Source organism: Natator depressus, chromosome 11, assembly GCF_965152275.1.
Source record: "Natator depressus isolate rNatDep1 chromosome 11, rNatDep2.hap1, whole genome shotgun sequence".
Lineage (NCBI taxonomy): Eukaryota > Metazoa > Chordata > Testudines > Cheloniidae > Natator > Natator depressus.
Window position 1 is genome coordinate 76,471,943 of NC_134244.1, and position 24,727 is coordinate 76,496,669.

At 42.9% G+C, this 24,727-nt stretch overlaps 1 protein-coding gene across 5 annotated transcripts in view; it reads left to right on the top strand.

The window, feature by feature from the left end:
- The window catches only part of DIP2A (disco interacting protein 2 homolog A), a 254,159-nt gene that overhangs the window by 142,912 nt on the left and 86,520 nt on the right, over positions 1-24,727 (top strand). For 4 of the 5 annotated variants that reach the window (XM_074968204.1, XM_074968206.1, XM_074968205.1 and 1 more), the window contains 2 exons: positions 11,592-11,711; positions 19,198-19,437. In XM_074968204.1, the coding sequence (XP_074824305.1) occupies positions 11,592-11,711; positions 19,198-19,437 (360 nt within the window). The remainder of the gene's footprint in view (positions 1-11,591; positions 11,712-19,197; positions 19,438-24,727) is intronic. The other variant, XM_074968208.1, reaches the window with a different exon arrangement.

The following is a 24,727-nucleotide window of genomic DNA, read 5'->3' on the forward strand; positions in this document are numbered from 1 at the left end:
AGCCGTGTTAGTCTGTATTCGCAAAAAGAAAAGGGGTACTTGTGGCACCTTAGAGACTAACCAATTTATTTGAGCATAAGCTTTCGTGAGCTACAGCTCACTTCATCGGATGCAGTGAAGTGAGCTGTAGCTCACGAAAGCTTGTGCTCAAATAAATTGGTTAGTCTCTAAGGTGCCACAAGTACTCCTTTTCTTTATACATATATATCAGTAAGTGAACACTCTTTCAGAGAACAGTCATGCTAGCTGCCACTGCTGTTCCTCTTCTTTGTTCCAAAAACTTCAGTTAGTATTTCTAGAGCAGCGTTCAAAATTGACTTTTAATTTAATTCCGTTAAACATTCTGCTGATTATCACAATTTCTAAACCTAGCAAATCCTTTCTTTTTGAATTTCAAGTTTTCGGAGTGACCAGATTTTGAACAGTCAAGAAAAAATCAGTCCTGTTTTGATGTGACTGGTGAATGAATGGTGCTTCTAACTTGGTTTTTATCTTTTGTGACAGTTACCGATCGCTGTCAGAGACACGATAATGTACTAGATGAATCCACTGGTTTCATCTAGTATGGCGATTACCATGATTAGGTTGTTTTCACTTTCTGCTATACCAACTAAAACTTAAAATACTGGCGGGGAGTGATTTCTGTGTTTCAAAGCTTAAAATGTGGTGTTAGAGAGGAAAAAATTCTCAGTTGGAATTTATGTAACTGGATTCTTTTGTCCCTGTGTGGTGTTTCAGAAGACCCTAGTATGCTAAGATGATACCAGATTCATAGTTAAAGGGCATGTCTTGATTTATATTCAGCTTATGGTACTGTTTAGCCATGTGCCCAGCCAAGATCATATAGACATGACATCTTTCAGAGGCCATGATTTTTTAGAATAAATCCAGAGAGCTTGCAAGCTCAGACCTGTGAAGCAAGCAGCTCCCTCCATCTTTATTTTTATGACCAAAGGAGATAAAAGGACAAATGTGAGTGTATTTTGTCTTCATTTCCCCTGAGTTTTAATATTAATTGAGAAAATGTTATCCAGGCTTGTTCTATTTCCCATTCAGACAAGAAGTGCTGGTCTATGGGCTTGCTTTTAATTTTGTTTGAAATACAGTAAAGAATTTTAGCTTAGTGGTTGTTGATTTAATTTTCCTTCCCCAAAATGTTTAAGCCTGAATAACAACCAACATAATAAGATGAGGTTTTTTTCAAAGTGCACTCTTTACGTTAGCTAAAAGATGTAACTTATATGAGAGACCCTTGCGATGCTGCATCACAGAACCTTGTGGGGAGCATGTCTAATCAAAGTAGTGTTAAATGCCAGCGACAGATTCTACAACATTTGGGCTCCTGATGCCCCTAACAGTAGTAGAAGTAAACTGGTATTAGCAGTGGGAGAAAAGTTTTGGAAAATTTCTCTCCTGTAGGAAAGACGTAGAGAAAATTGTTTCCCATTATTCTTGCATGGTACCAGAGCAGCCATAGATTCCTGCATTGAACCAAATGGCATGTTAATTGAACATTGGACTTTCCATATTGGATCTGACCAGCAATCCAATATTCTGACTCCAGCACCAGGTGCTTCAGAGGAAAGAATAAGGAACCACATGATAGATAATTGTGAAATAACCTGTGCAAAAGGGAAGTTTGTTTCTGACCACAGCCACTTAGTAGTTGGCCTATGTCCTGAAATATGACAGTCTCTTTTCCATTTCAATCTAACAACTGTAGCTGTTGATGTTCATACATACATATTATCCTTGTTTAATTGCTGCTAAGTTCTTAGCCTCAGTAGTGTCTAAGCCAATTAGTTCCACGTAGTTTAAGTTGTGTTTAAAAATTAAAAAGGTATTTTTATCACTTTAAAATGTTGTTGCATTTTATATTACTCTGGATGTCCCCTGTGCTAGTATAATAAGAAGGGTAAATAGGAGTTTCAAACTGACCTTCTGGGTACTGGTCTGCTCTCCATACTTCTGTCATATCCCCTCTTCTTTGTTTCTTTTCTAATTTATAGTCCTGATCTTTCTAATCTCTCCTGGTACCAAAGTCTTTCCATGCCTCTACATATTTTTTCTTGCCCTTCTTTGTACCCTTTCTATATATGCGGTATCTTTTTTAGGATGAGATGATTGAATGGAGCACAGTATTGCAGGTCAGGGATCTCTTTCCGGAGTCATTAGTTAAAATTGTTCCTCCTTATGGTCGTTACCTTGCACTTATATACAAGTGAATCCATCTGCCAATTGCTAGCCTTAGGCAAGTCTTCCTATAGTTCCTAAGTCTTCTCTCATTCTGACTAACCTAAATAATTTTGTCCTCCACAAATTTTGCCACTTCACTTTCTTCCCCTTCTCCAGAAAATTAATGAATATATTAAATAGCACTGATCCTAGTATGGGTCCTTAGTATTAGGTGCAGAAGTAGAAGGAAAAGAGAATGCACTGAAAATGTATAAAAAGATACATGATATATTTATAGGAAATAAGGGGGGAAATGGGCTGAGGGCATAAAAGGAAAGAAAATATCGCACATCTTAGTTTTAAATTACTTTTAAAACAGTAAATAGAAAATGGATTGACAGTATGTTTCAGTTAAATACTGTATACAACAACCGTTTTCTTTAAAATGGAAAAGGCATTGCACAGGTTTTTTCCCTCTTTGGTTAGTAGGCTTGGCCCTCAGCTTAGTAAGCATTGCCATTACTGTCCTCTTTATCTGTTGCACACTGACTATTCCTACTTCTCGGGACAGTGCCTGTTGAAACCAAGTTTCAGAGTAGCAGCCGTGTTAGTCTGTATTCGCAAAAAGAAAAGGAGGACTTGTGGCACCTTAGAGACTAACAAATTTATTTGAGCATAAGCTTTCGTGAGCTACAGCTCACTTCATCGGATGCATTCAGTGGAAAATACAGTGGGGAGATTTATATACATAGAGAACATGAAACAATGGGTGTTACCGTACACACTGTAAGGAGAGTGATCACTTAAGGTGAGCTATTACCAGCGGGGGGCGGGCCTAACCTTTTGTAGTGATAATCAAGGTGGGCCATTTCCAGCAGTTGACAAGAACGTCTGAGGAACAGTGGGGGGTGAGGGGGGGAATAAACATGGGGAAATAGGTTACCTTGCATAATGACTTAGCCACTTCCAGTCTCTATTCAAGCCTAAGTTAATTGTATCCAGTTGGCAGATGAATTCCAATTCAGCAGTCTCTCATTGGAGTCTGTTTTTGAAGTTTTTTTGTTGAAGAATTACCACTTTTAGGTCTGTAATCAAGTGACCAGAGAGATTGAAGTGTTCTCCGACTGGTTTTGGAATGTTATAATTCTTGACGTCTGATTTGTATCCATTTATTCTTTTACGTAGAGACTGTCCGGTTTGGCCAATGTACATGGCAGAGGGGCGTTGCTGGCACAGGATGGCATATATCACATTGGTAGATGTGCAGGTGAACGAACCTCTGATAGTGTGGCTGAAGTGATTAGGCCCTATGATGGTGTCCCCTGAATAGAGATATGTGGACACAGCTGGCAACGGGCTTTGTTGCAAGGATAGGTTCCTGGGTTAGTGGTTCTGTTGTGTGGTTGCTGGTGAGTATTTGCTTCAGGTTGGGGGGCTGTCTGTAAGCAAGGACTGGCCTGTCTCCCAGGATCTGTGAGAGTGATGGGTCATCCTTCAGGATAGGTTGTAGATCCTTGATGATGCTTTGGAGAGGTTTTAGTTGGGGGGTGAAGGTGATGGCTAGTGGCGTTCTGTTATTATCTTTGTTGGGCCTGTCCTGTAGTAGGTGATTTCTGGGTACTCTTCTGCCTCTGTCAGATAAACCAAATGAAAAATATCAATCAACTGAAGTTTACAAAGCAGACTAACTAGATGTTCGTTAACCACCATTGTAGGTTAAATTATTTTCCTTTTGTTTAAAGTGTTTGGCAATGGTTTGACGAATAGACATTTTCATTTTATCTGGGTAGTCAGACTTGAAAACTTTAAGTGGGAATGGTTTCCTGGACGCTTGCATCTTTAAGGGCAGGAGCCAAATTTGCTATCACAGAACACTGTTTCTCCAACATTATTCATAGAATCATCATCATTCTAGACCTTTTATTTTTTTGGTGATCAGAAGTGAACTTGATTTCATTTTCATCTAGATAATATGGGAAAATTTTTCTTGTGGCAACATGTGGGAAAGAAATAAGGTGTGTCAAGGGAAGAGAAACCAATTACTTACTCTTTCTATCAGCCAAGTAAATTATGGCCCTGCCCAGTTGTTTTGTGGGGGCAAGACCTCTTAATTTTGAAAATAAAGATACTTCACATAAGAAATAAATCTTAAGTGGATATAGGAGGGAGGCTCAGGGAGCGATATTCAGGCTGAGGCTCGGGAGCCGCAAGTGGCTCTTTAATGTGTCTCCTGTGGCGCTTTGCAGTACATGACGACACTAGAACCCTGTGTGATTTGATTATTAACCAAACTCAGTTATTAACCAATCAGGATGCTTTTTCTATGTTATTAACCTACTGTAGAATACTTGGTCAGTCATTTTTCTGGGAGAAAGATATACTAATGAAACAATGAGGTCACACTCCTGTGGCTCTTTTGGGTAATGTTGATGGCTAATTTAGCTTCTGAACCACTGAGGTCTGAGGCCTTGTCTACACCACGCAGCTTTTAGTGAGAAGGCTGCGTTGACACAGCCTTGTCGCTAAAAGTCAGCATGTATAAATGCTCTTTTCGGCCGACAAAATACTTCCAGACCCGCGAGCTGAGAAGGCAGTAGAAGATTGTGGTTGTGATTGTGGCATTTATGAATAGAGTGAGTTAATACTGACTGTGCTCCTTTTACTTTTCACCTCTTAATCCAGTATTTCCCAAACATTTGAAAGCTGAGTCTCTCTCAGGAAAATGAAACTAAATGTGCCCCCCAGCTCCGAACCCAAATCTTTCAGGTGGTGTTTAAAGTCCTACCCATCTTAATTTATATCTTCCACATATGCATACTTACATGCCCTTACTTACCAGCTTGACTTCCATATGCCTATATGGGGCACACTCTACCAATTGGGAAAAGCTGTCTTAATCTGTGCAGTTATTCACTGTGCTGTTTAGTTTAACATGAACTATAAATATTATCCATTTACCATCTTATTCTGGGAGGACTTGTCTGGAAAGTGAAACCTTTATTTGTTTTGCTAATTCCTACTGAATGCTGCTTTAGTATCACAACAATATAACATTTTAATTTAGAGAGAGAAGGTGGGTGAAGTAATATCTTGTATTGAACCAACTCTGTTGGAGAAAGACAAGCTGTCGAGACATACAGAGCTCTTCAGGCATGGGAAAAGTACTCAGAGTCACAGCTAAATACAAGGTGGAACAGATTGTTTAGCATAAGTAGTTAACACACACTCTTCTTCGAGTGATAGGCCTATTATAGTCCACTGGGGATTACGCCTGCACACCAGGCATCTGAAACTGGAAAATTTGAAAAGTGGCCATTGATCTGTGTATGCACCCCAGCTTATTTTATGCCTCTGTCCAAGGGAATAAAGGGCAAGGCAGACCGACTGCTTTTCCAGTTCCTTCTCACTGCTGCATGGTCGAGGTCACAACCTTCCATGTCCACACTTTGGCTTCATCCCACAAAATAATTATCTAGTTTGTAAATAGTTTTAACAGTTCAGTGTTTTATAGAGCTATTAGTGTTTAGATTAGTCTCACGGTGGGGCCCTGCCTCGTACCCCATTCAGGTACTGGACTGTGCCCAGAACTCCGGGCTTCCAACTCTGCTTCCTACCCGTGATCCTTCTCAGTCAGCGATGACCTCCAGTGCTGCCTGTACTGCCTTGGAGACTCCCACATCACAGCGACGTGCAGTATGTGCCAATCGTTCCCTAGCCGTAACCAGGAAAGGTGGGAACTTCATCTCCACAAATACCTCATGGAGGAGGCCATAGGTCTCAGTCAGTCCCAGGCCAGGGGACCCCCTCCCCCGTACCTTGGCCTGATTCAGCAAGGAGTGTGCTTCCTTGCTGCTAAATCCAGCTCTGGTGCGGGAGAATCTACCCCCACTTACCTCTCTGTGGGGTCCTGTCAGGAAGCACTCTTTTAAGCATGAAACTAAGTCTTCCTCTAAATCGACTTCAAAGAAGTCAGATTTGGCTGTAAGCAAGCCAGTCAGCTCGCCCCATGAGGCCTTAGGACAGGGGTGGGCAAACTTTTTTGGCCTGAGGGCCACAGTGGGGTTGCGAAACAGTATGGAGGGCCAGGTAGGGAAGCCTGTGCCTTCACAAACAGCCTGGCCCCTGCCCCCCATCCCCCTGCCCACTTCCTGCACCCCTCAGAACCTCCAACCCCCCCCTGCTCCTTGTCCCCTAACTGCCCCCCCGGGATCCCACCCCTGTCCACTCCCCTGCCCCCTGACAGGCCCCCCGGGACCCATCCAACCCCCCCACACACTCCTTGTCCCCTGACCACTCCCTCCTGGGACCCCCGTCCCTAACTGCCCCCCCCCAGGACTCCACCCCGATCCAACCCCCCCCCCACTCCCTGTCTCCTAACTGCCCCCCGAACCTCCGCCCCATCCAACCGCCCGCTGCCTGCCCACCGGGATGTCCTGCCCCTTATCCACCCCCGCCCCCTTACCAGGCCGCTCAGAGCAGCCGGACAGGCTTGTTGGAAAGCCTGGGAGGTGGGCAGGCGCAAGCTGCGCTGCCGGGGGAACAGCGGAGGAGGGGCCAGGGGCTAGCCTCCCTGGCCGGGAGCTCAGTTTGCCCACCTCTGCCTTAGGACATACAAAGTCCCAGAGACATGACATGACAAAGCTCATAAGCATTGGGCTGCATTGATACTGGTCCATGTTCTGTCGGTACCATTAGCCTTGGCACCTCCCACACCCTGGGATCCAGCAGCACCCATGAAGTCTGATCACCCTCAATTTTGGACACCACTCTCCTTGTCTGCTGCAGTGGCTCGAACAAGTAGAACTCCTCTCAGACCAGAGAAATCTGAATCTGTTGCTGCCCCACAGACATTTTCACTCTCCCAGTGAAAGGAATCCCCTTCTCCATTGAGCCCCTCTGTCGCCAGGAAGATAATATCTCTGGGGGAATCAACTGCACAGAATACATCTCTCCCTCCCACGGCACCGACAGTACCGCCACTGGAACCGGAATCATCCTTCTCTTCACTGGGAGATTTTGAACCACCTGATGAACACTTTCTTCCCTACGTGTTCTCCACCCCCACAAAAGACCACACTGGTTTGGGACAAACCTCCAGCTCATCTAACTTGGAGTCAGTTCTACCGGAACCGGTAAGACTGCTATCTTCTTCTCCGGATGAGGTGGTGACTCTTACCCCAATCCCCCTCTGTCCCCAGTGATTTCAGGCAGTTCCAGAACCACCTTTGCTCAATTACTGGAGAGCTTCAGATTCCTCTCAAGGAGATCCAGGACTCCCAGCACAAACTCCTCGACATCCTCCACGCACCCAGACGCAACAGAATAGCTCTCCCCATTAGTGAAGCCATACTGGAGCCAGCTATTACATCTCTGCCATCCGCACTCCTATCCCTAAAAGGACAGAGAAGTGTTAAGTGCTGGCCAAAGGAGCGAGATTTTTGTCTTCTCAGCCCGCTGCCAACTCACTGGTGGTCCACACTATTTCTGAAAGGGGTAGACAGCAACATCCCAAGTCTTCTACTGCTGATAAGGAAGGCAAATCCTGGATCTTCTGAGGACAAAGGTCTTCTCGTCATCCAGCCTCCAGTTCAGGATAGCCATTTACCAGTTGCCAGTGGCTAAATACGATTTCCTGAACTACGCCAAGTTTGCAGAGTTTACTGACAGCCTTCCGCAGCAGTCTAGAGCTCATTTCCAAGTTCTGATAGATGAAGGCCAAGATTATTCTCCAATCTGAAGTCAATGCTGCTATCACCTCCTCTAGAGCTATGGCTACTGCAGTAGTGATGTGCAAGAAGTCATGGCTCCGTGAGTCAGGGTTCCCTAGGGAGGTCCAGAAAATTATCATGGACCTTCCCTTTGATGAATCACACCTCTTTCAACCAAAAGACGGACGAGTCCCTCCATACCCTGAAGGACTCCAGGGCTACCCTCCACTCACTGGGGAGACATAGATCTGCCCCTTAAAGGAAATTTCACTGCCCATTGTTCAGATCTAGACTTGTGGCTCAGCACTTTTTCCATCAGAGACCCTAAGAACCACCACGTAAGAGACAGGGTTCAAAAGTCCCTCTTCGCTACAAGTCTCTCTGCAACTGGCTCAGCATCCTCCAGCTCTTGGTATGAAGGACACCTACTTTATTCAACCCGCTCACAGACACTTCCTCAGATTCAGTGTGGGCTCCAACCATTTTCAGTACAGAATACTCCCCTTGGAAATAGCAACTGCCCCCAGAGACTTTACCAGGACATTCTCAGCAGTAGCAGATTACGTCAGACGTTGTGGTCTCATTGTCTTCCCCTACCTCGAAAACTGATTCCTTGCCACCAAGTCCCACCAGGAAGCCTACATGTCAACTTCTATGGCGGTGTGCTTTTATTCCTTCTCTCCTCCTCAACCCCCATTAAATGATTTTGTTTTAAAGAAGACTTTGGGCTTATAATTTCCAAACACAACTGAACTTGATTTCTTAAACAGTTTTGAATATACTTTGGGGAAGCCACATTTATTAAAAGTTAATCACTTATGAGCTTGGTGGCCCTTCTGCCTCTTGCATTTTATATTTGCAACACATAACCCTACTGTTAACTGTTTCATTATATATTTGCAAATCACTCTTAAACCTAGAAGAGAACGCTGTAATGATAGCATGCAGCTTTGTTTTTCTTTAAATAGAACATTATTTTAAGCTAAGATTTCAGTATTCAGGAGCTGATGGACAGGAAATGAGATTCAGCATGCTAAATATTCACCAAAATATTCTGTTTATATATAGCATACTAGTCTTTCACATGAGTTTGAATCCTACTTAGGTCATAAATGAAAACATGCATTTGACCTACCTACTCTCTGGACATCTACCCACTTCCCCAAACAATCACACAGTCTGGCATGATTTTCTTTCTCTCCAGGCTTGGGATACTTGGCGGGTTGCACGCCAGAATTGAAGTGCACAGGCAAAGTCTTGTGGAGAAAGCTTGTATAGACTCTATCTGCAATGTGACCCTGGTTTTGGCAGTCCTGTCACGTCCTTATTTTCATCAGGTCCAGTTTACCTAAAATTTAAAAATAACAATAAGGGGGAGAAGGTGAAGAAGTCACAAATGACACAACTGTTACAGGATGGCAGTGTTTCCCAGACTTTTGGGAGCTGAGTCCCATTGAGGGAAATGGAAGCAATTGCACTACCCTACAGTCTTGCCATGTGGTATTAAAGGTATAAAATCTTAACTTATACATTTTCTGAGGCACCCTGCTTCACTCTCCCCTTCCCCAACCAATATGGGAAGTGCTGGTGTGACGTTACCTAATTAAAATATTACCATGCAAACCATTGTTGCTACCACTGTTATATAATTCCAACAAATTTTATACAAAATGTGAAGCATGGCCAGAAAGGGTTAAGCAGCTTGTAGGCTAAATAACCCAGAGTCAACCATGAGAGAGATGTTAGAAAGGTATGTAAATGATAATTAGGACCATTCCATGGTAGATAGGCTAGAACTTTGAAATGCAAACCTATATTGTTAGGAATTAGAGGTGATACTAATTGTGTGTGTGCACTCATATCTTGTTAAGATGTTAGCCATGTAAACAGGCAGTTCCTGTCTGTCACTATCACTTTTGATTCAGAGATCAAAAGGAAATATTAACATTTAGATGAATCTTGGGTGCAATAATGTCATTGTCTATGTGTCTCTGAAGTTTGTGATAAAACTGCCTAATGGATAAATTGCCTTGTGTTAATTTGGGTAACTAATTATTGGTGATGCTTAGGAAATAAGTCTCCATAATTGCCTATTGTTTACCGAGAGACTCCAACCTGTCACAAGAAGGTGTGAAACTGTATAAAGAAGGGCTTGTGTCCTGATCCTTTTTCTCTCAGATCTGCTTGATGCTTCATGCAGGGGAAGCTCAAGCCCAAGATTGAGCTCTCCAGTCTTGACTGGATCTCCCTGAATACAAACATTGGCCTATAACCTATGAGCTAATTCTGAAAGAACTCTTTGCAACTACAAAGCTCACCATCTCCACTATGAATCTTAATCTTAATAATTGTACTCATATCTGTATGTATACTGATTGTTTTAATCAATACTCTTTACTTTTTAAATAAATTTTAGTTTAGTTAATAAGAATCGGCTGTAAGAGTCTAAGTTACCTTCAAGCTGTGCAGCCACGTGGCCACCCAGCTGCCTATTAAGCCCCGCGCAGGGGCTCAGGGCTACGGCAGGGAGGGATGCCTCTTCCCCCAGTGCAGACCTGCTGCGGACTTTCCACGGCTGAGGGAGAGGAGCCCCTCCCTCGTTCCGGCCCAGCTGGAGCTGCCACAGCTGGGGAAAGGCACCTCTCCTCCGTCCCAAGCTGCTGTGGTGAGAGAGGGCTGGGGGCGGGTGCTCTCTCCCATCACAGCCCTAGGGCAGCCTCTCATCCCTGGCCCCGCCCCAGAGCCCACCCCCCTGTACCCCAGCCCCACCCCAAAGTCCACACCCCAAGTAAGAGCCCTCATCCCCCCCCCCCCCCACCCCAACCATCTGCCCCATCCCTAAGCCTCCTCTTGTACTCTGAACCCCTCATCCCTGGCCCCACCCCAGAGCCTTCACCCCTAGATGGAGCCCTCACCCACTGCACCCAACCCTCCGCCCTAGCCCTAAGCCCTCTCCCGCACCCCAAACTTCTCATCCCCAGCCCACACCCAAGCCAGAGCACTCATCCCCCCCACACCCCAACCCTCTGCTCCAGCCCTGAGCCCCCTCTCGCACCCTGGACCCCACCCCAGAGCCCTCATCCCCCTCCGCACCCCAACTCTCTGCCCCAACTCTGAGCCCCCTCCCACAGTCTGACCCCCTCAGCCCCACCTCCCACAACATTAATTTTGTTATGTGCACCAATATGAAGGTGATGTGTCACTCCTCACCTCCATATTGGTGCGCATAACAAAATTCATTCCGCACATGGGTGGGAAAAATTAGAGAGAACACTGGTAAGTGTGTATTTGAGGGGGATCAGAGCATACTTGGGGAGACTTTGCAGTATGGATGTGTCACTGAGTTTGCTCGGGTAGATGAGTAAATGCAAATATCACGGCTGCTAAACTCAACATTACATTGTTACTGTTGTTTGGCCTTTAGACCTTTGTGCTTTCTAACTCTCCAACATGGTGAAAAAGCTGCTGCTGGTGAGTCCGGAAATAGGTTGCTTCTACTTCGTAACTAAGTGCCGGTGAGAGAAATGGATTCTAGAACAAGGGGCCTGAGCATACGTTGTCAGACTAAGTAATTAGTGTTCTGAACCGTGGTGCAGCACCAGTCATTTGTAAAGAAGGTTAAATCTGTGGTGTGTGTAATGTTTTGGAAGGAAAAGGTAGCTGTACTTCATTTCATAACTATTTTTGTTGTTGTTTGTTACTATCTAGATGTCCACACTGAAGCAGTACAAGCAGCTTTGGCTAAATACAAAGAGAGGAAAATGCCCATGCCTTCAAAAAGACGCTCTGTTCTTGTACACTCTTCAGTAGAAACATATACACCTCCAGGTATCTAATAAGTCAGCATACATAAACATTGTCAGGTAAACTTAACATTGCAAATGCAATAAGTGAATGCTGTGTTGTTTGTTCTACTGACTTTGAAGTCTCCCATTGTTGCAGTAAGCTTCTTGCATGCTATGTGAACGTTAGTCCTGATGCTAAAATTTAGGTTGGATTTGGTCACTGTCAGAATTTTTCTTCCACAAGATTTTCTGTCTCTTTTCTTAAAATTTTGGAAGAGCTTTAGGGTGAATAGTACCCTTAAGCACAAAAAACTTGTTTATCTTCATTTGTAAAGTCTCATTCTGAAAGATATCATCGTGGCAAAAATATGTCAGAGCTTTATAGATTCTTTATTAAATGTTGCGTGAGATGCCTTTCTTTAAAATGGCTGCTGGGAAATGCTTTAAAAAGTTAAATTATTGAAAAAGCTCCTTTTTTGTAAAATAGCCTCCTAGTTTGTTTAAATCACTTATGGTTCATGCGTGGAGCTCATCACTTGTTGTGAATTTGAGACTGTTTAGCCCAGAGTATATTTAAAAAAAAAAAAAAGCCACAAAAACCCCACCATGTTACTTCTATTACTTTTAAAGAGAGGAAAGACAAAAATATTAGGTGCCTTTTGCCTTCTCCTCGCAGATCACCTTAAGGATAAGAAAAACCTCATTCTCCAGATAGCTTGGTAGGACAGCATGTAACTACTTTGGGGTCAGTGTCTTGTATGCAAATATAAGTGAATTTCTCACCGACTCTTACGTTTTGAACAACTGATTCTGTCACAGTCCTTTTGTGTGCTGCCCTGGAGTAGAGCCACAGTGAGCTCTGATGCCTTCAACTCAGTTCCATTTCTTAACACCAGCTGCGGAAGTACGGCCTGGGCTGTCGTGCCTCAGCTGTTTGCTGGGCCGTATCTTTTTCTCTCAATCCCTCAGCCTTTGAAGAAAACTTTGCTATTTACATGTCCTTTGTGTAATGCATTTTTATGGATTCTTTGCCTACCTTTATTAATAAAAATGTACTTTGAAGGGATATTTGTGGCAGTCTAAGTTCATGGTCTGTAGCTTCTGTTTCTCTTCCCCTTTACCCTTTTTGTCTTTCAGATATAGAGAAGCTCATCACCTTTAAAAACTTTGCAAGTATTTTTGTTTGATGACACTGTTATGTTATAATCTATTAATAATTTCAGAAAAATATAACCAATGACAAGTTTACTTTGGGGCATGGACTGTGGTTGCTGGGATGTGGTTTCTGTCTGAAGTCTGTCTTGGACATCCGCAATGACTTTCACAAGTTAGATTTCAAGTTGGCCTGGATTGCCTCACAGTTAAAAGCCTCAAGTGAACCAGAGTTCAGCACCCAGCTACAGGTGAAGACTGCAGAGCTTCCTCATGGGGCAGCTCACATGCAAGTAGACAGCCTGAAGCTTCTATTCAGAGCCCTTGAAACATCCACCGTGCTTAGGGAATCCGGTGTCCAGGAAAGGTGATTTGAAGCATCAGCTGTGGTGTCTTGGAGTAATCATGGTCAATGCCTCTTTCAGCAACATCAGTCCTACAACTTCCTGTGACAGCGCAGCAGTTTGGGTCTGTCTGGGATGAAGCGTACTGTGAATAGGGGAGCGTACAGGAGTGTTGGCCTCAGGCTTGGTGGAAAACTACTTGCCATCATAAGTGCTCCAGTTTCTGAGGCAGAGGAGTTAAAAATGTTTAGATTCCACAGCCGCCTCCTTTCTTATAAAAGCCAAAACCAAAATGGAATTTCCCTCTATTTGAGAAAATGAGGTTGGTCATTGTTTTCTCTGGAAGCATTCCAGGACACCTCATTTGAAGTATCTGCTGATAGTTCCCCCTGCAAATAAAGGAATGTTTTTCACCCACTCAGTCCTGAGCTGATGTTTGATAGATGCATGAAAAGGAAATACTTGGTTACAAGAGGTGCTGGTTCTCCTTCCTAACACAAGTCTTGTGTCACAGGCTGTTGTCACCATTAGGAAGCCTGACAGTACACAGTTCCACCTTTTTTCAGAAGGAGGGTTTGCCAGCCTGTAATGTCTGTTTCAGTGTGCGTACCAATTTGGAATGGGAAAGGTCCACATCTTTGTGAATTTTCTTCCCTGAAATACATTTTAAGTGGTTTCTAGAGGTGTTTGGAAACATCGTGACATCAGATCTGAACTACCTTTGATTGGCAGCACAAGTAGCTCGCTTCAGAATCGAAGCATATAGACATGCATGGTTGTGAACATTGAGCTTTTATGTAGAGATACAGCTGTGGCTTGTACGATGGTGGAAACCTTTGGGAGAAAAATGGGAAGTGTGTTTCTCAAACACAGTTTATTTACTTAGACAACCATCCAGTCCTCCTCCTTCATAGAGTTGACAAGGGAAAGCACCCGCAAAGAAGCTAGTTATTACTTCTACTAGATTTGGGATGCTCCTAGTTCTCTGGCTCTCTTCCAACAGCAATCTGTGTTCTGAACCCTGCTTCTAGGAAGCAAAAAATCTGGTTTTTTGATAGAATTTAAAACAAGCGGCCAGTCATCTTTTATCTACTCAAGAGGACTACCCTGAGGGAGGGGAAACTAGCCCTTTTCCCCCTTGTGACCCTGATTACCTCAGGCATATTGAGTTCTGTTTATGAAGCGTGGCTACAGAATTCAGATTAGATAAACTTCTCCAAAGTGCCCTGCTCGAGAACGCTCTTGACATCATCAGTATCAGGAAGAAACTGCAGGATATACATTCTCTTAAAGTATCAGCCGCCTGCTAAAGAAGGGAGGTATGTATATTCTGACATGCCTGTCACTGCTATAGCTGGTGCCAAGTGCACCCAGGAGGGTCCTTATAAGGAAGTAGAAGATCCCAACTTATATCTAGTGAAAGAAAGGGTCAACTGGTATCTCTAGGAACAATCATGTTTTTCCTAGGTGAGAGTGACTGCTTATGAAATTTGGGACTTGCTGTGGTCTACAAACACAAGAGGGTACATCACCCAGCTGAGTTCCATGTCATTAAGGAGAGAGCTCCTGAACCATTTTAAGTCCTTTTTTGCAATGGTGCTGCATGAATTCATAAAATACTTAGTAATGTTTCTACACAGAATAAGAGCAAATGTTTCCCCTTATTTGGAGGACTGGCCCATCAAGAAGGATGTCATTTTGGTAGGACAAGAATCAGTCTCTACCAGTGCTGGAGTCACTAGGATTTAGACCCAAAGTCTAAGCTTGTTCCTCAGACAATTGAAGGTTATACGACCCATGCTAGATGGGGCTCATGTAAAAAGACTGTACCCTAGGACGAGACATGGAATTTGAGGTTTGCCAGTCAGAAGGTTTCAACAAATACCTGCTGAAAACGTTGAGCAGCATGGCCACAGGGGTGTTTGTGTTACTCCTAGCACTCCTGCATATGAGGCAACCACTATGGGCCCTGAAGTCTCAAGGTTTGCAAGCCACACATTTCCTGCATAGCATCTGAATGACAGACTGACTACAATACATGTTTGAGTGGCAGTTCAGGGACAACCTGTAACTGGGAAAGTCTCCCAAATTACTCCAGTCCAAGTAACTATGAATGCATCCTGCGTGGGATGGGGAGCTCACATGGCATAGCTTCGCACTTTCTAGGGTATGTGATATCTCCGAGAACAAAATCTACATCAAACTCTGCAGGCAAGGGTGATCTTAAATGCTGTCCAGAGCGTGACATATGTGGTAACCCAAATGGTGTCTTTGATCCAAACAGGCAGTTATGCTACCACATTTTATATAAACAAATATGGAAGAGTTGATTCACTTATTTCTTCTGTATGAACATTTCCCTTAAAGACATTACTAGTTGTCCCTTCCAAGTCAGGAAAGGATAGCATGATTACAAACAGGCTAAGTTGATCATTACTGTATCCTGGATCAGGGGCTGGTCAAGTAGAAAATAATTTTATCGCCCCTTCTATGAACGTAAAATTACTGGTGTTCTGTGTGCATCACCAAAAAGCTTCCTTTGGACAATGTCTTCCCGATCGGTTAGGAAGGGAAATTTCATGTCTGAATATCCTCCGGCAGTAAATACTTGACTAAGGTCAGAAAAAAGGTATTGATCCTCTGTTGGCCAAGGAAATAGTTTTTGACCTTGTAAAAATGCTGACAGCCAGTCCCATTGCACTGAGAAGCTTGCCACATCCAAGTACATGGAATCATGGCACTTTCCTGCATCTAAGCCTGGATACATTTCCCAATCTGCATGGTTGCTAATGTGTTAAAGTCGAAGGATGTTGGTCTCTGAGGTTCACCTAACTGCCTGGAAATAGTCTAGCAGATGGGTGTACAGTGCAAGTGGAAAACATTTGTGGCCTGTCGAAAAAAGTCCCACGTGGACCATTTTTCATACTCCTCATGAACACTGCTGTTCATAAATCAGGATAACAGACTTCTTTCCAAATAGCACCTTTACCAGCTACTTTTGCTTTTTGCAATAATGTTCAAGGTACATCATTTTCAATTTCCTGGTATCAGGAACTGTGTGGGACTTAATGTGTGTAAACATTTTAATCTGTCTGTGTGGTTTTGACTACATTGGAGAAGTTTTCTTAATACTTGGGAACTGAAGTTTCTCATACAAGATGTCACTTCCTGGTGGCCGTAACTTCAGTTTACAGGGTGAGGAAGCTGCATATCTTAGTGACTTAAACTGAAGTTCAAGGATAAAATCCTTTCAGAGATTTTTAAATTCCCTTTTAATCGATTAGTCTCATCCTGTTAACATGTTCTTGTGTCCATCTGAATGTGGTTTTTTTCCTGCATAAATATTATTGAATTGTGACTTCGGATATCATGCTGACATACATTTGGTCCAAAGGATGTTGGCTCTTGCAGCTAACCTGTGATCAGATTTCATTAGGGAGATTTGTAGGGCAGACGAAGCATTCTCTGCACAGCTCTTCAAGAACCAAGTATGGAAAGTTATCAGAGCATATGTATTTGGTGACAAGAAACCTACTCATCCGTCACTATGGTTCTCTGGAGATATATCTGAGATTGATCACCACCCAATGTCCTTCATACTTGAGGGGTTGGTAACCCTCTTTGGTTACTTTTTTTGTATATTCAGTTTTCACCTTTAGCCTCAGAGGAAGTGCAAGTTGCAGGCATTAAGGGTTTATGCTTTGGCTTCATTAGAAAGGCAGCTGCAATGGCCCCTGCTAGAGACAGCAGCCAAGAACTTTTAAACTATGGGAGTTCCCCAGAAGTATTATCCACAGGGCACAAATCCAAGCCTGCTGATCTCTGACAGCTGTATCTCTTCAAAGAACTATTATTACAGATAAATGTATTTTTACTCAAAATATGTCCTGTTTGGCATAAATCCATAATTTGAGGTGAAATGGTCAGATGATATTAGATCTGCAAGTTTAGCTTCACTCAGCCCAGTTGAAGCCACTGGATGATTCTCTCTTTACAAGGGTGATCTCCAATTCTCATATTTTTGCACTGTTTAAAACCAGTCATTCTCAAATTACTGAGTGTTAAATTCTTGATACTTCATACATTATTTCCTGGAGTTATCTGGCAATATTCATGTTTGTTGCTATATGTAATCTGGGATTCTTCATGCAATTCCATATCAAAACTGTTCATAGTACATTACATTTGAACCGTTAAGCATACAAAGGTTAGGAAATATCAAAGTTAAGATTGCATGTATTCCACGTTAACTCTGTCTCCTGCCCATGTAGCATCATTTGAGAAAGTCTGGAAGAAAAATATCCAGAGGAGGAGCTTCAGCCTCCAAGATTTTGCTGGTTTATGCAAATTGTACAGAGCAGTGTAAATGCCATAATCTGAAGCTATTTGGCTCCTAGACCATCTGAACACCACTTCTCCCCTGCACTGTTGCTGTTTCTCTGAAAGGACCCTTCTCTTGTGACTCTCAGGATCTCTGCTACTGGGAAATGTCTGGCCTGGCAGAGATCCTAGGCTTCACCAAAGGACAATGCCTGTTCTTGTGTAGTTTAAGAACTCCCCAGGAAGGCACCTTCCCCAGCTGCTGAGCTCTAAAATGTCTGTCAGGTTATGGCCAGGAGAAACCTGTCAGCCCAGTGGGGTTTGATGGAGACTGAGGGAATGTGAATGGTCCTGAGAGTCATTCAGAGTCCTCAACCCTTGTCTCAGCCCCTTCACGCCTTCCAAGGCTGGTTGGAACCTTTCCTCCACAATTTCACACCTTAAAAAACCTGGCAAGGGACCTTCTGTTCACCTTACAGTCTTTAGTAGCTTTTCCCTCAGCCTCAGTTATCTCTTTCAGTGTGAATGTATTTAGATTATTGATTACTAACCAGTTTGCTGTGACACTCGTTAGTTGATAACATGTGCGCTGTGTCATTCCTTAGTTTTTCATTTAATGAGCGTAGCAAAAATAAAATAAATGCTGTGAACACTGAGATTCAGATGCTCATACCTCTGTCCGGGCAAGAACCAGTTTTTCTCAGGAAAAGGCCATGCAACCCTCTTCAGCAATGGCTACTTCCATGCCCAATTTCAGCTTCAGACCTCAGCTATTTTGGCTGGAGAACTATTGTTTTAAAAAAAAAAAAAAATTTTTCCATAATGCAACAAAATTAATTTCCCTCTGCTTTGTCACTCAAAACCAAGCAAACCTTACTTCCTTGAGCTGTTTGTCTTCCGCCCAAAGGTGATGATTTCTAACATGGAAAATTAGTCCAGAAGATTGAGAAAGTTTCAGAAAGTTCTAAATAACTTTAAGCAGGCAGTTAAAATAGGAGTTATCAATCCTTAGCTGTAGCAATGCGTGGCTGGCTCCACTATAACAAAAGGCCTTAATACGTTTCATCCATGTAATGCACTCGATTAGATGTAATACACATACTTTTTTTGATTGGGTTCCTAATTTTTTATAGTTGTGATGAAACTAAACAAATGTAAAATAAATATTTTATTGAGCAGCACAGATTTACTAGCAGTAAATGAGCTGACCTCTGGGTGTGCTTTTTGCTGTAATTGTTTTATGAATCTAGAAAAAGGAATCAAGTTATGCAGGGGTTCAAATGGAAAACAGTGCTGAATTTTTAATTCTTAACTGCGGGGGTAGTTCTACTCAGACTATACAAAAATAGAGAGCACTAAGTGTGCACGAAGGGTATATGTCCTTATTCCACATTGTTACTGTATGTATTCAATAGTTTAGGCAGAAGTGGTTTATTTAGCAGATTATATTTTTGTCGTTCCAAATAAAGGAGTTAAAATGAAATGTTTTGCTGTCAGACATTGTTTTCCAGTGATCCTGCATAGAAGTTAAGCACCCTGTGGAAGGGTGGCAGTGGAACAGAATTTGTGCATGTGAACGTGCCATATGCTTAGTACATGCGTCTCATGTTTAGTGCATGAGAAACGACAAATGGAGAACATGGAAAGACTTCATGTTCCCCTTTATTGGGTCATTCCTACATTACATGCCTGTCATCATTATTTTAATCACAGACACATCGTCTGCCTCAGAAGATGAGGGCTCGTTACGTCGGCAAGGGCGGATCACCTCCACTCCGTTCCAGAGCCATTCCAGCGTAGAGCCCTGGCTTAACCGGGTTATCCAGGGCTCCTCCACCTCATCCTCTGCATCCTCCACCTCATCCCATCCCGGAGGGAAACCTGCTGCTGCTTCCAGTACTGCCACCGCTGCTGCCACTGTGCTTGCAGATCTTATGGCGCACGCTCAGCTAGGTCAGTAAAAGAACCGCCTGTTTGTTGCTAAAAAGAGTAAAGACCTGGTCAAGCAAACCTGAAAAATATAAGTGTGGTTAAACACGAAAGTCAGGTATTCTCATGAGTGCCGTACTTTTCTAAGCAGTATTTCTAACTAAAGTATGATCCACGGGCCGTGTATTGTTTTCCACTATAAACAGAAATAGATACTTACAAATTGCAAACAAGCATTCCCTTGCTAAAATGTTAGTGTCCTGGTAAATCGAATCAAAGGTACCTTTCCTAGTTCATAAGAAACACCATTTCAAAAGGAGGTATCAAATGTTCAGGACATGTCTTCTGACATCCACTTGTCTAGCCCAAATTACTTCAGGATCTGGGATTCAAAGGTAATTTAGTTGGAAAACCTCCATGAACAAGAGGTCTGTTGGAATGCTATACAAGATTTACATTTAGATTAGGTGCTGACCCACATGTTTTTAAACGTTTGGATTAACAGCGTGTACACGATGTATCTGGGTATAGTGTTATTGTCTAGAGGAAAGTTATGCAACTTGTCCTGAATGACACTTAATATCGGAACGGATGTGAAAAGCACAGAAATATTTGTTGAACAAAATGTTTTTGTAACCCACGTTCAAGCAATAGTCCTGCCTCATTCTCCCTAACACTGCAGGGCTAGAACTCAGGGTTACCAGGGTGCTGGACGCATCCTAGAGAGTTCTTACAGAATAGTGGTCTTCTGCAGTTGGGAGACTCAGTGGTACAGAGAAAAGCCCACTCCTTTTCTTTCTAGAATTAAAGTGTAAGGGATTATTTCATCTAGACTGGTGAAGGTTGATGCTGTGTCTGTGCATGTGTGTGTGTTTAATAATGGTCTAGTGGTTATATAATACTAAAAGATCCTTTGGGGAGTGGGGAACAGTACATTTTCGATACATCTACCAAATTGTTTGAAGAAGTTTAAAAATACAGCATAAAATGAGGAGTTATTTTTAATTAACCTCTGATCTATATCTTGAAGTTCTTACCTCATGCGTACACAGGTGACGCGGTCATTGAAGACAATGAGAGTTCTGTCTTAAGACTTTGGGACTTGGTCACTTTACTTATCTTTCTTCTTTGTTTATATGGGTCTGTTGCCTGCATGTATTATATACAGACATTTGCTTTGCAAATATTTCAGAGGTCCTGCTGAATTATATTGAAGCACTTCAGTAGACTTACAAAATGAACATACAGACCTTTCTCCAACACTAATTGAAACACACTTAACTGAAAAGACTGTTAATGAATATATTCATCAAATATTCAGTTAATTCCACCATTCCAGCTACCATCCTCAGACTTTGCACAATGATCTATGCATTCTGCTGTCTGCTCGGTGTATCCTCTAGACTGAATCGCTTCAGTATCTGTGTGGAAAATTACAGCAATGTAGTAGTTCATTTACGACACTTCAAACCCAGCCAGCCTGCTAAATCTGGTTTCCTATGGTATGATTTCCACTGGTTCTGATACATCGGGGGGAGTGTTCCTGTCTTCTTTCCATCAGGAAGGAAGCAGCCATTCAGCCGGAAAGGATTCATCCCCAGCTCCTCCCCATCCAAGCTCCTTGCTGGCCTGCTTCCCAGTTGCTTTCTGCCTCAGGCTGAGCTTGAAGCACCCACTTTTGTTTTTCTACAGCCTGTCATCAGAATTAAGAATGATAAAAGAAGCTGCCAGTCCATGAATTCATACCCAGGCTCCAATGGGGCACCTTCATCTTCTCTTATGACCATGAGGTGCCCCAGTTCTCTGCAGCAGCAGGCTCCCTTGGACTCTCCACAGGCAGTTGCTGGTAGGAACTGGAGTTGTCCTGCTACTCTTCAAGTCCCTTTCCCCCCAGATGGGCCATTTTCTCCAGCTCATTAATGCAGCAGGGAATGAATGGAAGCCCAGATAGAGAGATGGAAGTTTATCCCCCTCTCAGGAAGCTTCTCTTGGGGAGGGGAGTGTGTCCCTTCCTCATATCTCCAGCTTCCTCCTCTGTTTCTCTGTTTATATAGGGATCTGTTCTCCACTTTGGGAATTAATAGGAAAGAAATCTGGTCTTAACTTTTTGCATGTTGAAATGCTAGTGTTTTAGAAAGCTCCGAGAGGCTGAAGTGTTCATATTCTCTCTCTCTCTCTCTCTCTCCCTCTCTCTCCCTCTCCTTCCTCACTGTTCTTTAACCCTGACTAGCTGACCAGGAGGGTTCAGCTCTGTGGCTGAGTATAGAACGCTCTCCTTTGCTAGTGCTGTCTTTTGAGGGTGTTTTTAATTATATGAACATATGTCCATTAGTAACCGGTCTGAACAATTCCTTATATGTAAACCAACCATCAGCCTTAAGTTTGGGCCCATCTTTCTCTTCCCACCAGGGATGTTTTATTTCATGTCCCCGGAGCATCCCCTACTCCCTACAGCTCTATAAATATGGGGAACTGGGGGTGGCATTGCACCATTGACAGATCCTGGTTGCCTGTTTGAAGGCTTGCAGAAGAAACTGGTTTGTGTCAGCCGTTAGTGCTGCTCAACCTCAGACTGTCTTTAGAAAGACGTGTGGTCTTTGGACTCCAGTGAGTGTAAGTAGAATAGAAAAGTCCAATTGGAGCTTTGAGCGTATTCTCTGTTTCACACAATGGAGTTATGGGGCTCTCAGTACTTAATCACTCTGAGAAGGATATTAGCAATCTAAACTTGAAAGGATTGGAATAATTGTTTGTATGTTTTGTGGAAGGATTGTTAATGTAAATACGAGTATGTTCACAAGGATAAGTAGAGTAGAATAAAACTATATGGGTGACTTCAACAATACGCACACATTTTATATTCCAAGGTGCTTTTTTAAAGTATTCTGAAGGTAGGTACAACAATAGTGAGACATTCAAGTCAGCTTGAATAGTAATTTTCCAGAGAAGACCACTCAGAATATTTAATGTTCTCAACTGTACACTAAATTCAGACTAACAACATAGTGGAAGGTACAAGGGAGGGCACTGGATTTGAAAGGAGGACTGAAAAGCGTGAGCTGTGAGGTCAGGATATGTGATCAGCACAGTTGAAATAATTAAAGGACCACTTAATGCTCAGCATCTCAGTGTACTTCAGCAATCGCACCCCTGTTGTGTGTGTTGCTATTCTGTGTAGACAAGCCTTGCAATGCTGAGTTGAGAAGAGTTGGGCTGAAGAGTGAACCCAAGAAAGAAGTAGATCTGGATCCAGATTTTATGTGAGGACCCACTTGCCATTCCAACTGAATTCCTGTTTTGTTTTTTGTTTTTAACTATTTTAGTTTTCTGGTTGTTCTGGTTCAATTTCAATAGCTTTTTAGTTATTTAAAAGGCCTGTTTGACTGACTGGGTACCTGAAGACAAAACAATGAAAATCTAATACAAATCTGTAGGTCTAAACTAGCTTCCCACTTTAGTTCCCAATTTTAGAGTCCTCATATACCCCAAGATTCTTTCCCTCAGATTATCTTCTTACTGGCTCCCAATTCCCTTTCCCAGCTCATGACTTGTATAAATAAAGGTGGTGGTATTCTTCTGACCTTTTATTGACAAAGCCACATAGCAGATGTGATTTTGAGTGATCATTTTGGGGGGAACATTCAGGGATCGTGAGCTGTGCAAGATATTGTCACTTGAGGCTGGACCCTGTAAATTTAGCAGAATATGAGTTTTGTGGATTAATGTTGCAGTCAGCGGCTCATATGTACATTTGACTTCAGTTTTCCCGTCTGTGCTGCATTCCCTTGTGTGCTACATTAAGTCAATGTTTGTTTTCGTGCTTTATTAAAGCGAAGAATGTTTCCGTTTTTAATAAAGTAATCAAAACTGGGCTCAATAGGACATACCAATGACATTTTGGGTGTATGCCAAATACTCAATATTCTATCATAAAACCCTTTTAAATGGTTTGAAAAGTCAGATTTCATATTCAGTTACCACATGTTGTTATCCCTTCCAATTTAGGCTGTTCTGAGAGAGTGACTGACTAAATATTACTTTCTGATATTTTGGGGTTTTGTCCCTGTGAAAGGAGTTTGTGATCTCAGTTCAGTACAATCATAGAATATCAGGGCTGGAAGGGACCTCAGGAGGTACCTAGTCCAACCCCCTGCTCAAAGCAGGACCAACCCCTGTAAGTACCTGGTAGACAACTTACATAATACAGTAGACGCTCATTAGTAGCAACATATTCATGCTCTTTTGCTCTGTTGCTCCTAAGCAGCTGTTGCTATTGTGAGGAGTGTTGACAATTCACAGCAGAGAAAGTGTTCCCAAGGGAAATGTTCCCGTAAGCGGCGATTGCTCTTACAAGCTGTTGCTGCGAACAAGCGTCTGCTTACAGGAAACTCACAAGTGGCCCCCTTGGAGGTATTCTCAACATATATCAAGGATTTGAATAGGCATGAGAACAGAACTACCTTTGTCCCCTGGATGATTCCTCCAGAACTGAATTGAGTCCTATTGGTGTGATGATGTAGAAAAGTTTGCACTTCAGATGTTTATGCTTCATTTGCTCTGTGACTCCACTTTTCGCTGCTGTTTGTTTACTTCCATTTGTGAGAACTAGATTACAATACGTTGTTAATTTTTAAACAGTGATGGTGGTCTCTGTCTTGGCCATTTTAGTGGGCACGTCTGATGGATGCAAACTGCCAAGTTATGATCAAAGCCCAGAGTGTTCTGTGATCCTGAGTGTGCCCCAGAATTGTGCTCTGGAGTCTAAACTTTAATGGAAGAAAAGGGTATCTGGCTCTTGTGGTGTGAAGATCGGTGAACCGAATGCAGTATTGTTGTCCTGAGTCTTCAGGCAAACAGAAATAATAGCTCTACAAAATTTAAGCCATCCCATTCGTTTCAATGGATCGTTTCCTCTGGAACCTAACGATTAATGTAATTGTCGATATTAACTGTTTCGTTGCTGGTCACTTTTGCAGAAATAGCTCACTAACTTGCTTATCCCTCAGTGCCTCCCACATCTCCCCAGCTCCCAAAAGTCCCAACTGTCCTCTATCCAGCCGCCTAAAGCTCCAGTTTCCATCCTTGACAACTTCTCTGATGCAGCCATGCCTTGCCGGTGTAGAATTCTGTGATGTGTTGAAATCCTCCTTTGGATTTCAGGCTCCTTGAGCTGCACTAGGTCACTACACAGCTCTCATTGACATAGATCACCTCCTTCAGTACTAGGGGCAGGGTATTCCTGCCTCGCAAAGGTAGTTCATTCTCTCTGCTCTGTTCACGCAGCTCCTCCTTAGGACTCTGGATATCTAGGGTC